At 42.4% G+C, this 13,295-nt stretch overlaps 1 protein-coding gene across 11 annotated transcripts in view; it reads right to left on the bottom strand.

The window, feature by feature from the left end:
* The window catches only part of LOC146961183 (unconventional myosin-VI-like), a 141,454-nt gene that overhangs the window by 18,962 nt on the left and 109,197 nt on the right, over nt 1-13,295 (bottom strand). For 4 of the 11 annotated variants that reach the window (XM_085770968.1, XM_085770966.1, XM_085770964.1 and 1 more), the window contains 3 exons: nt 12,244-12,452; nt 8,444-8,522; nt 5,356-5,516 (listed from right to left, as the gene is read on the bottom strand). In XM_085770968.1, coding sequence (XP_085627094.1) covers nt 5,356-5,516; nt 8,444-8,522; nt 12,244-12,452 — 449 coding nt within the window. Of the gene's footprint in view, nt 1-3,149; nt 3,189-3,338; nt 3,375-3,904; nt 3,944-5,355; nt 5,517-8,443; nt 8,523-12,243; nt 12,453-13,295 lie in introns of all 11 variants that reach the window. The other 7 variants (XM_085770963.1, XM_085770969.1, XM_085770961.1 and 4 more) reach the window with 3 other exon arrangements.

The raw sequence follows: 13,295 nt of genomic DNA, 5'->3' as shown, positions 1-13,295 counted from the left end.
AGAGAAGACGGACAGTGGGGAAAACTTATGACACAAATTCAGCCAAAGTCGTGCTTTTCTAGATTTTAAGGTTTGGTGCATTTTCTTAAAGGGATAGTTCAATATTTTGGCAAATTGGCCCATTGCCATAATCCCTATAGTCATAGCTGTAGGTTCGTTACTTTTAATTGTCGGTAAATACAGAGACTGCTTGCCGGAAAAACTACCCCAGACGGGAACCTTTAAAACAACTCTGTGTGGTAACGTTGTGTTATTATCTCATAGTGTGGTGAATGTGCAGGTCACAACTTGTCCACCAGAGCATTGTGGAGTTATTGGATTGTGTATTTGATGAGTTTGATGAGGGAAACCAAGAAATCCCATGAGCCTCCGTAGCGTAGCTCTGAGCAGCTCACGGCTCTGCTCCGCCGTTCTAAAAATAGCTTGCACCGACAATTAAAGGTAACGACTATAGGGATTATAGCAATGGGCCAATTTGCCGAAATGTTGAACTATCCCTTTAAAAACTCGTTCAGAGACAGTTCAGATGTAAAAAAAAAAAAAAAAACTGCAGAGTTCACGTCCGTCTCACTCTGAGGACTGAACCCAAATCTCAGTGTTTGGCACAAACCACTGGGACAGAAGCCAATCAGAGATCAATCCTCTCTAATCTATTTCTGATAACAACTCTCCCAACGACCAGTTCAGCCAATCGGCTCATTTGGACCCGGACCAGGTTGTTGTTAACGCTCCGGTTCTGTCTGTGAAAACGTTGGTGCTGATCCGTCCGACAGCAGCGAAGCCGTCGACGTGATGGATGTTTACAATTTTCTTTTTTTCCCAGATAAGTTTGTTTAGTTTTGTTTTATTTGACTAAAACCTGGAGGTTTGTTCTGTGTCCAGTTTGTTTCAAGACTCTTAACGATAAGATAAACGACTCCGTCTCCGTGGTGACGACACCGAGTCAGAAGAACCAACAGAGCAAAGGTCAGAAAAGTTTTCTACTGAAATAAATGTTTTGTTATTTAGTTGTTTCGTTTGTGGGACGAACAAAAAAAAGTTGAAATAACTTTGTTTTTTCCTGTGGAAACAAATAAAAGAGTTTGAAAGAAACAAATGAATAAAGTTTAATAAAGTTTACAGACCTGAGAATTATGACGTCACAGTGACGTTGACCTTTTGGACACAAAATGGCTTTTTTGTTTTATCGTTACAAACGGAGATAAATTGTGTTTTAATGAGTTTGAGATTCCAAAAAAAAGTGACCTTTGACAGTTTCCAACCAAAGTCCAAATTTATATTTGTTATCAAATGTAACCCTCCTGCTGTCCCTCTGGGTCAAATTGACCCAATCTGCTTCCTTCTTCCATCCTTCCTTCTTTCCTTCCTTTCTCCCTTCCTTCTTTCCACAATCCTTTTTCCCTTCCTTCCTTCCTTCCTTCCCTTCATCCTTCCTCTTTTGATCCAATTGACCTGATCTGTTCCCTATACCTCCATCTTTCTTTCCTTCCCTTTTCCCTTCCTTCTTTCCTCCCTTCTTCCCTCCTTGAACAAATCTGTTCCCTCCCTCCATCTTTCTTTCCTTCCTTTTTCCCTTCCTTCTTTCCACAATCCTTTTCCCTCCCCTCCTTCCTTCCCTTCTTCCTTACTTCTTGACCCAATTGACCCAATCTGTTCCCTCCCTCCTTCTATCTTTCCTTTCCTTTTTTCCCTTCCTTCTTTCCTCCCATCTTTCCCTTTGTCCTTCCTTCCTTCCTTACTTCTTTCCCTTCGTCCTTCCTTCTTTCCTTCCTTTCTTCCTTGATCCAGGAGGACAACATTAAAGAAATTTGATCTCAAGAAGTCACGTTTAAAAAGCTAAAACAGGTTTTTAGTCCAACTGAATAAAGGTTTGTGCCAAAATCTGAGAGAGAGATGAACGGACAGAAACAAACCGGCTGATGAGGTGAGATATACAGAATCTTCAGAAACCACCTGGTGACATCATCGCAGTAAGCTCCGCCCACCTGTGAGTCACTACGGTAAACAGGAAGTAGAGCTGCAGGTGTTAAACAGTAACAACAGGTGTGAGCGGCGCTGGGTCGTCGGGGTGCGTTCAGCAGCAGCAGCAGCATCACTGTTAGAGGAGGAGGAGGAGGAGGAGGAGGAGGAGGGGGCGGGGCTACGGAGGGCCGGGCTGTGACATCATCATCATCATCATCATCATCATCAGGACACATGCTGTTTCAGTCGCCAGGAAGTCAGCGAGCGGCCCCGAGCCAATCAGGAACGAGCACTGACAGGTGCGATTAACACGAGAGCGGGATTTTCTTTCTCCTTTTAGAAACGGCGTGGAGCAGGAGGAGGAGGAGGCGGGGCTTAGCCGCACGCTCTAATCCTATTGGCTGGCTCTGCAATGTCTCATGTGATTAGATTAGATTACATTAGAGAGCTGGCATGGCATCGAACCGGCGATCTGCTGCGGCGTTCCCAGAAGCAGCTGAGCGCCGCGGTCACCTGCCGCCGGACAGCTACTTCCTGTCACGCTGCGTTTGTGTCGCCGCTGCTGAGCCAATTAGACGAAGGCAGACGAGCAGCAGGTGACATCATCAGGTGACATCATCAGGTGAGTTCAACCTGCAGTGAAGGATCGTCTCATCTCTGAGCTTTAACATACGACCCGTCCACCAATCAGAGCTCAGGACGGTCTAATCAATACGTTTCTAATAATCAATACTAATCAATTAGAGCTGTTTCTATTGGTTCCACTGGTTAAACTGATTGATCCTGTTTAAACGATCGGTCATCATCACAGTTTATGGAAGATTTTTTATTAAATTACTGGATAAATGGGAAAAAATTGATCTGATAAATTGATAAATACAGTAGATAAATGATTATTGATAAATATATAAATTGATTATTTGATTAATTGATCGCCATCATCACTAAATCACAGACTGGAACATTAAATGTCTAAATGATCATTCAGTTTTGTATCGAACGGAGAAATGTGATTGGTTATTGGTTATTAAATGAATGAATTAACAGTTTAAATCAAGATTATTAGATTTTATTGATCATCATTAATCAATCAAATCAAATCAAATCAAAGCGTTTTGTTCTTCTTTAATCAATAATTTGTCGATTGATCGGTTGATCTGAGACGTTGACGAGCGGTTTCTACGCACCGAGCCAGAAGTTCAGTCATTTCCTTCGCCATCTCCTCCCTGGAGGGGCAAGGTATTGATCAGTGATCAGCTTCTGTTGTGTAGTTGTGTAGTTTTGTGTAGTTGTTGTGTGTTGTGTAGTGTGTAGTGTTGTGCAGTGTGTGTCTGTTGTTGTGTGTAGTTGTGTGTAGTTGTTGTTTAGTGACGTACATGCTGAGTCCCTGTAGTTTTGTGGGTCGGGCCGAGCTGTGAACAGAGGATCAGAGAATCAGACGCAGCCACAGAACAAAACAACGAACCAATCAGGATGAAGAGGAGGCGGAGCTTCCTCCATCCACCGGTGATCGACCTTTAACCTTTGACCTTTAACCTCGGGTCAGAAGCTGCGTTCATCAAACCAACCACTGATTTAAATGTTAATTTAGATTTAATTTTAATCGTGCGTCTGTTCAGATCTCAGATTCTCAGCGGTTTGATGAAGACGAGCCACAGCTCATTTTGATCAGGACTCCACAATAAAAGCCCGATTTTCAAAATAAAAGTTAAAAAAAAAAACTGAAGTGCCCTCTATTGAACATGTGAGTCTGTTAGTTTGAATCAGGGTCTGTGCTTCGACTGGCAGATTGTTACAGCATGCAGAGTGGAGAGGGGAGTGGGGGGTCGGGGGGGCAGGGGGGGGGGTTTACTGTTTGAGAGGTCAGAGGTCAGAGGGGGGAGGGGGGGGGGGTCGGGGGCTGGAGATTGAACCAATAGGAGGATAAATCTCTGGGTCTTACGCTGCTCGCTCTGGGGACGATGGAACTGAGGAGCCGTTGCTGGGAGGAAGAAAAACAAAAAGAAGAAAAAGAAGAAAATGATTAAACATTTGGGAATAAGACGCTGCTGGACGGTTGGTTGGTTTCCATCGTGTGACGGGTCGAAGGAGAAGATGAAGAAGATGAAGACAACCTTGACACAAGATGTCCGACCTGTGTCCCAGAGTTTCACTGAATAAAAGTCTAAAATATACCTGTTAAAACCAGATAGATAAAGTAGAAGCAGCTTCCTGAGCCTCTGCTACGGTGGCCCTGAGGGGTCAACTCATTCAGAAAACACACAAAGACACAAATGTGCTGCAAATCAAGAAAACATCAGCAGCGTTTCTGGGGACACAATAAAGAGAGGGACCAGTCACATTAATTGACCGTTTGTCAAGTCCCGCCCTCCACGGTTACTGTTGCTAGGTTGGACAAACAATGGTCACGAAAGGGTTAACTCCCATTGGAAACCATTGAAAATGAGGCAGATTTAAATTGCTTGTAAGGAAAATTTGAATTAACTTACACATCAGAAAAATGGTGTCCGTGATAGAGGACAGATGTGGCTAAAGAGCGATTGAACGGGCATTACCTGACTTTTCCGAAAAGTGGGGAAAAATCATTGTTTTGGTCACTCGCTAGCTAGTAGCTAACGACGCTAGCTAACGTTAGCCACTAGCTAACGCTTCTCCAGTTTCTCCTCGTAAAACTTCACAAAAATCAAAAGACATTAGCAACGGTAACGTTACGTTGGCTAGATGACTTTGAAGGTTAAAGTAATATGTTATAAGTATGTTTCTTGATAGGTTTGGGGAATGGGATAAAAATGACTCAGATATATTCCAGATATCGGGAGTCGCTATTGCAGGAACCCCAGCAACACATTTTAACCATATTGAAAAATTAAAAAGTAGTTTTGCCGAAAAAATTGCTGTCTACCTATCTCGTTTCATAGGGTTTCATCCCAGAGTTGTCCAACCTTACAACGCGGCGCAACTCGTGACATGGGGAGAAGCGCTCTGATTGGTGGAACAGCAGACCAATCAGAAGGCAAGGCAAGGCAAGGCATCTTATTTATATAGCGCATTTCATACCAAGGCAACTCAATGTGTACGAGTTAAAAGCAAGAGCAAATAAAAGTAAAATAAAATAAAATAGATAAAGTTTTAAGTTCTCAGCTATAAGCACGTGAAAAGAAGACAGAAGACAGGCCAACAAAGGGTCAATAAAGCGAGGGACCAGTCACCCTCACTTTATTGTGTCCTCCAGAAACACTTCCTGTTGTGTCAAACTGATAGTTTTCTGTCTTCGTAGTTCATTTGTGTCTTTGTGTGTTTTTCCAAAGCTGCAGTGATTTGACTCCTCTTAAGTAAACACAGAGACTTCCCGTGTCTCCCAGGAGTGTGTGTGTGAGGTGTGTGTGTGGTCACCTGCGCAGGCCCGCGTCCAGCTGCGTCTCCTCTGGGATGAGCTCGGATTCGCTCTGAGCGATCCTCAGCGCCAGCTCCCGGTCCCTCCGCTCCTGCTCCAGCACGGCCTGGCGGGACGCGTCCTCCTCCCGCTCCGCCTGCAGCTGCAGCTCCATCTCCACCTGACACACACACACACACACACACACACAGAGAGACACACACAGAGGTTTCACATCGTTGCGGCTGCGCTACGTTCACTGACAGGCCTCAGGGTGGGAAATCAGAAACTTTCACTTGATTTTGCGAGGAACTTGAAATCCTGGAAACTTCAAGTCAACCTGCCACTGCAAAAACTCAAAATCTTTCCAAGAATATTTGTCTTATTTCTTGTCAAAATGTCTCATTTCTAGTCAAAACTAAACTCTTTAAGACTCATCACCTAAAAATTAACTTGTTTTTAGATGATTTTCACTTGTTTCAAACAAATTTTCACTTGAAATAAGTAGAAAAATCTGTCAGTGAAAGCACGTTTTTTGTGCTTGTAATAAGAAAGAAAAACTTGCTCCACTATCAGATTTTCTACTTATTTTAAGTGAAAATAGACTTGAAAGAAGTAAAAAGTGTTAAAAACAAGCTGCTTTTTAATGTGATGAGTCTTATTTTAAGTAGAATGAGATCTGTTTTGACTAGAAATGACATTTTTGACTTGAAATAAGACAAATATTATTGGTAAGATTTTGAGGTTTTGCAGAGTGGAAACAAAAACAAACGCATCGCTCTGCGGCTGTCCCCACGGCAACGACACACACAAATACACACACACTTTTGTATTCAGCTGCCGAGCTCCTGATTGATGTTCTGACTTTAACACAGACGACCTTCAACCTTCCTACAAACAGAACAGGTCAGGAGCTGCTGTGTGTGTGTGTGTGTGTGTGTGTGTGTGTGTGTGCGTCCTGCTCATTACAGACAGGACGGGTGGCGGCGGGCGAGGGGGCGAGGGGGCGGGGCTAAAGACGATGATTGATGCTGCTGCCGTTTGATGAGTGGAGCTCCGTGTGACGGTTTCACTTCATTAGTTCAAGTTCAAGTCTGAAGTCGAACTGACGGAGGAACTCGTTCACTCTTTAACTTTATCCACCTCATCAGAGTTAGTCATACTGTTTGAGTTCATTTAAATTGATTATTAATCATTTTGAGTTGAAAACAAGAATAATTTGCATTTTAAATAAGAGAATATATATTTTTGTGAAAACATATATATGTAAATAAAACACACAGATGTTTAAAAAGGAACTGTATAATGTATATATGGTTATAAAGGTCGTTTTGTTTTTGACGCACCGACCTTCACCATGCCTCAGGTGGTGGAGCGGCGGTCGGGATCGAGTCCGTTTTGAATGTAGAAGAGAAGAATTAATTCTCCTTAACTCTGTTTAGTTAACAAGGCCAATGAGGTACGTTTATTTATTATTATTGATTATATTGTGCTTTGTAACCTCCTCTGTGTGACATGAAGCTAATTTCATGTTGATGTATTTTATTTTATTTAGTTCTTACGACACTTACGAGTTGAGAGTTACACTCCTCATGTTTGGACAAAGACAGAAACCAAACTGTGGATCTGATCGACTCTGAGTGTGAATGTGCTGAGTAGATCAACAGCTCTGAGCTGGTGGAGGGGGGGGGGCTCTGGGCCCCGGGGCCCCCAGGCTCTGGGCTCCGGCCCTGGGCCTCGGTCCAGCAGCTCCGATCTGTTGATCTGGATCGAGTCGAAGCTCCGGGGAAACCAGACAAACATAAAACCCTCTATCTCTGTCACACACACACACACGGCCCCTCCCATCCGGTTGCACATGAAACATGTTGAGATGCAGCCACAAGTTAAAGGACGATTCCAGGCAAATTCAACCTGGGGCTCTACACTGCAAAAACTCAAAATCTTACCAAGAATATTTGTCTTATTTCTAGTTAAAATGTCATTTCTAGTCACAACAAATCTAATTCTACTAAAAATAAGACGCATCACATAAAAAGTAGCTTGTTTTTAGATACTTTTTACTTATTTCAAGCAGATTTTCACTTGAAATGAGTAGAAAAATCTGACAGTGGAGCAAGTTTTTCTTTCTTATTACAAGCACAAAAAACTTGCTTTCACTGGCAGATTTTTCTACTTATTTCAAGTGAAAATTTGTTTGAAACAAGTGAAAATGATCTAAAAACAAGTTAATTTTTAGGTGATGAGTCTTATTTTAAGTGGAAAGAGATTAGTTTTGACTAGAAATGAGACATTTTGACAAGAAATAAGACAAATATTCTTGGAAAGATTTTGAGTTTTTGCAGCGTAGTTTATTTAACAGAATGAATCTGAAGTTTTTTCTTATTAATGTCTCCTGTTCTGCAGTAGTTCTGTCTGTCCCTGCGTCGCCACGGCAGCATACTGTATAACAGGAACAGACCGATCTTAGGCTGTTTACATCCCATAAAACCACAAATTTCTTTCCACAGTCAACGTCAGATGTCTTCAAACAAACACAGAGGGGTTTGTTCACTACAAGAAAGACGACATGTACAAAGTGCAGGGTTCCTACACATTTGAAATTTCCAAATTCCATACTTTTCCAGACCCTAATTTCCAGACTTCTCGGTAAAAAAATTCAAATAATTTCTGATATTTGAGTAAATAGATGTGTATAATATAAAAAAAAGCATGTAATTAATCATTTGTTTTCATTATTCTGAATGTATAGTATTGTATACGCCATTATGTAACCAAATCATTTCCAAGAGATTGAAGCTAGGTACAATAGGAATAAATAATTAACCCAAATAACTTCAGATAAGACAAAACCCAGATAAGTATTAAGATAAAAATCTTTCCATAGAGACGAAGACCGGTCTGTTCCTGTTATACGCTGCGGTGGCAATGCGGGGATAGACAGAACTACTCAGATTCAGTCTTTTCGAGCTAAACTATGAGGAAACTGGAGCCCCAGGTTGAATTGTCCTTTAAATCCAACAGGAAGTCGGACATTTTTAAGTTTAATCTGTAGTTGTAGTGATGTAAAGAGCTGCTGTGGTGAAGCTCAGTTTGTCATTCACCCACCTGAAGCCTCCTCTCCTCCTCCTCCCTCCTCTTCCTCTCCTCCTCTTCCTGCTTCCTCTTCACCTCCATCTCCAATTTCCTGAAGAGAGAGAGAGAGAAAAAAAAAGAGAGATGATGAAAGACGTGTGCAGAAAGCATAAAGACGTTAAGTTGAAGGAAAAGAGACGGATGAGACGGAGAGAAAGAGACACAGAGACATTAAGAGGACGAGACGAAGGAGCAGATGGAGACGAAGAGGAAGAAGGATGAATGAATACAAGGAAAAAAGATGATGAGACAGAGAGAGGAAGATTATTTCATTATTACATCACTTCATCCTGAATCGGAGGTGGACGTCTGTCTCACCTGAAAAGTGACGACTCAGCGTTTTGTTGTCAACTGCTCTTTTTATAAAAAACTTTATTTTCAATCATTTCTGACACTTTTGACATTTTATTGTTTCGTCTTCAGACTGTGTCGACACGTCTCCGTCTGGAAATCTAAAAACTTACTAAACTAAACTTCTTTTCTGTGTCACTTCAATCAAGAAATTCAATCAACGCTGCCCTGGTTTGCTTTGCATGCTGGGAAATCACCAAGTGGGGATAACCGGCGGACGATCGACCAATCACACGAGGTCTGACGACGACTGATGACGTCAGATGTTGAACTGATGAAGTGAACGAAGTGAAAACAAACTAAACTGCAGGAGCGTCACGTGACGACGACTCATCAGTTAAAGGGATAGTTCAACATTTTGGCAAATCGGCCCATTGCCATAATCCCTATAGCAGGCATCACCAAATGGCGGACCTCGGTCCGGACCGAGTGATGGTTCGATCCGGACCCGAGACCAATCTCTAATAAGTTAACATTTTCCTGGAGCATTTTTTTCCGACGGGACAGCGGGCTCAGCTATAGGTCAATACGGCAGCTTCACTCAATTGAGCCAATCAGATCGTTTGTTTACCCTGCGCGGCCAGTGCGAGTGTGTCCGAGAGGGACAGAGAAAGGAGACGGAGTGATGACAGCATGTCTTGCTCCAAAATAAAAAAAAGTTGATGCTGAAGTCAAAGGCGAGCCGCCGGGCGATTGTGGCCGCCGCCTTGGTTAAGCGTGTGTGTGTGTGTGTGTGTGTGTGTGTGTGTGTGTGTGTGTGTGCGTGTGTGTGTGTGCGTGTGTGTGTGCGTGCGCGCGCGTGCGGGCCGTTCAGATGGGTCTCTTGTTGCGCGCACAAGCCCATTACTTTAATGTGCGCTCACAACCGAGAGCGACGCCGTAGCGGTGCGTATTCGGTGCACATGCTTGTTTCCTGCTTCTCCGCAGGTGTTGTGTCAGACGGACCCCGGTTCTCCCTCGGTCTGTAAACTTCTTCACGCGGAGCTCTGCCCCGTTTGAAAGGAGAAGGAAGCCCGTATGCGGGAAGACGTCGCTTCAGAGATGTAGAATGTGTGTTATAGAAGAGAAACACCTATTTCAGGACTACTGACTTGTATCACCAGAACAGAACAGACACATCCTGTGATTTTCAGCCTCCCTCCATATTTAATGGAGGGAGACAATGCAATGCAGCTATCAAGATGCTTTTGACACCTTGGCCTCAAAAAAAGAAAGAAAGAAAAAAGCACCAAACAAACAAAAAAACAAACAGGGAAACCCCTTATTTATTCTGTACAAGTGCATTATGTTAAATTTTTCCTGTGTTGAAAATTGACAATAGATATGAAAATGCACTTCGTTGATTTTATTTATTTGACATAGGGGTAGGCTATAGCTTATAAGACACCATTTGGACTTTATAAGGTTCGGACCTTTCACTTGGATGAAAGTTTAGTAACTGGACCTCAATGAATTTTAATTGAATACCCCTGCCCTATAGTCATAGCAGTAGGTTCGCAAATTCATGCAAAACCGCTGATGCACGTTGCCTTCAGGGACAGTTTTTCATCAAGCAGTCTCTGTATTTCCCTCTAAAACAACTCTGTCTGGTAACGTTGTGTTATTATCTCATAGCGTGGTGAATGTGCAGGTCACAACTTGTCCACCAGAGCGTTTTGGAGTTGCTGGATTGTGTATTTGATGAGTTTAATGAGGGAAACCAAACAAGAAATCCCATGAGCCTCTGTAGCGTAGCTCTGAGCAGCTCACGGCTCTGCTCCGCCGTTCTAAAAACAGCTTGCAAAGGTAACGAACCTACTGCTATGACTATAGGGATTATTTGCCAAAATGTTGAACTATCCCTTTAAAGATGGAGGAAACTGTGGGAATGTGTTTCCTCCTATACTACCTCTAACTCTCTTTATTATGACTGAGCTGTGAGGAGGGGGCGGGGCTTGTTACATAAAGGGGGCGTGGCCTGTCGCTGCAGGTCTCAGCTCGTCTCTATGAAAAATGTTTGGTTTAAATCTCGAGCTGGATCAGTGATGGAACAGTAAAGACGTTCATCTCCTGTCACTGGTCACTGGTTTTATCAACGACGCTCCGCTGCTTCACGACCTTCGAGTCTGTGACCTCCAGTCAGATGCATCATGGGAGTTCACATCTAACATATCGCCTCAATGAGGAGGAAAGAGGAGGAGGAAGGAGGGAAAGTGGGCCATAAAAGTTGGGCTGTCGTCTCTAACGTCTCATATTAGCGGGTAGTGGTTTGTGACGAACACGACGGCCCCATCAGTCTCCAGGACGACGGACGCATATGATCTCTGTTATAACCACCAGTTATCATCTCAGCTTTCCCTTTTTTTTGTTCCAGCTGTAGCTAAGAAAACCTTCATGTTTAAAGGGATAGTTCAACATTTTAGCAAATCTAGGTTCGTTACCTTTAATTGGGTTAATTAAAGGTGATGAACCTGCTGCTATGACTATAGGGATTATGGCAATAGGTGAATTAGCCAAAATGTTGTAATATCCCTTTAAAGCTCCTCTGACTGGAATAATTTACCTACCTATATCTGATCCATATCCTTATTTTGTTAGTTTAGAAATGCTCTGCTCACTGTACTTGTCAGATACAACACCCCACAACACATTTACAACCTCTAATATATTATAACTGTCTTTCCATTGACACTAGCATGAATATTATTACTTTATATTACAACTTGTTTTGTTTGGCTGATTTGTCTATTTATTATTTTGTCGTTACTTTTCGTCCTTTTTTTGTTGTTGATGCTTTGTTTTGCTTTTTTGTTTGTGTCGTCTATGTTCTTGTCTAAATTGTGACTATTTTCTACGTTGTTATTTGTAGCATCCCCTTTTTTTTGAGAATTTTTCAATAACCAATTAGACACTAGTTGGTATTAAAGTAGGAAGAACCCTTTAAAAATGATGGTTTACATCAGAGACGGGGACTGAAGAAGCTCTTTTGATGATTAGTGACTTGACTCGACAAAAACTAAAAGACTTGAAACTCAACTCGGGACTTTCATGTGTTCAGTTTGACATAAAAGATGAAATTAATATCTAATTTTACCCGGTATGAGCGCCATCAGTCACTCATGCCCATGTTTGATTACATGTATTTTACTAAATTTCAGTAATTACAATGCAAATCCGATTGATTGTCCTACTTTTTTAACAGGTTGTTTAAATTGGCCAATGATGTCATAACTGACTGTTACTAATATCTTGTCTTTTCACTTTGTTAAAGGGATAGTTCACCCAAAATTGTCTTTTCGCTTTGTTAAGATCTGATTCTGCAGCTAAAGTTGCAGTAATAATGAGACTTGACTTGAGAGTTTCACATGTGTGTCTTGGTCCCATCCCATCATTTAAACTACAGTGTACGTAGTTGTTCCAGAGTGTAACGGCGTGGGACTCACAGCTTCCTGTCCTCCTCGTCCTGTCGGCGCTGCTGCTCCTCCTCCTCCCTCCTCTTCTTCTCCTTCTCCATCTCCTCCTCGATGCGCCGCAGCCGCTCCCGCTCCTCCTCCTCCTTCTTCTTGTTCTGCATGGCCGTCAGCAGCTGCTCCGACCGCGTCACCAGCGCCTGGTACTCGTGGTCGATGTCGATCCGGGTCATGATGGTGCTCTGACACACACACACACACAGTAGAAATGATGATGTTACTGTAAAAGCAGCGATTTGAACTCAGACCGACGGTTTAGTTTCTGGAAATGAAGGAACATTTTTTGACTTTTTATTCAAGAATTCACTTTGATTTCTGCAGCGAGAGAGAAAATGTTTCATTGATTCACTCAACGTCTCAAGATCCAACTGTGAAACTCCTTCCACTGGGTTTTTTCTTCTCCAATCTGATTCCTTGAAATGTCTTCATCACAGCATCATAATGTACAGTAGCAACCATTAGAATTTAGCTACAAACTTCCTGTAGCGCCGCATTATGTAATAACGTAATAAATGTTCATCTTGTGATTTCATAACGCTGCATTTTGTGATGGAAATTCTTGAACGCAATGTGTAATAAACTTTGTCGCATTTTGTAATAAGTTGTTACATAATGCCCCAAATTATTATATTCTAATAATATATAAACGATGGTGGGAAAGAAGGAATACAGGAAGGTGGGAAGGAAGGAATTCAGAAAGGAAGGAAGGTGGGAAGGAAAGAAGGAAGGAATGATGAATTAAATGCAGAAGGGAAGGAAGGAAAGAATGGATTCAGGAAGGTGGGAAGGAAGGAAGGAAGGAAGAAAGGAAGAAAGGAAAGCAGAAAGGAAGGAAGGAAGGAAGGAAGGAAGGATGAATGGAATGCAGAAAGGACGGAAGGAAGGTGGGAAGGAAGGAAAGAATGAATGCAGGAAGGTGGGAGGGAAGGAAGGAAGGAATGCAGAAAGGAAGGAAAGAAGGAATGCAAGAAGGGAGGAAGGAAGGAAAGCAGAAAGGAAGGATGAATGGAATGAAGAAAGGAAGG

The sequence above is a fragment of the Trachurus japonicus genome, chromosome 24 (genome assembly GCF_045865225.1).
Source record: "Trachurus japonicus isolate A0001 chromosome 24, Traja_1.0".
Taxonomy (NCBI): Eukaryota; Metazoa; Chordata; class Actinopteri; order Carangiformes; family Carangidae; genus Trachurus; species Trachurus japonicus.
Note: the sequence above shows the minus strand (reverse complement) of the source record. Positions and strands in the feature narration are given on the sequence as shown.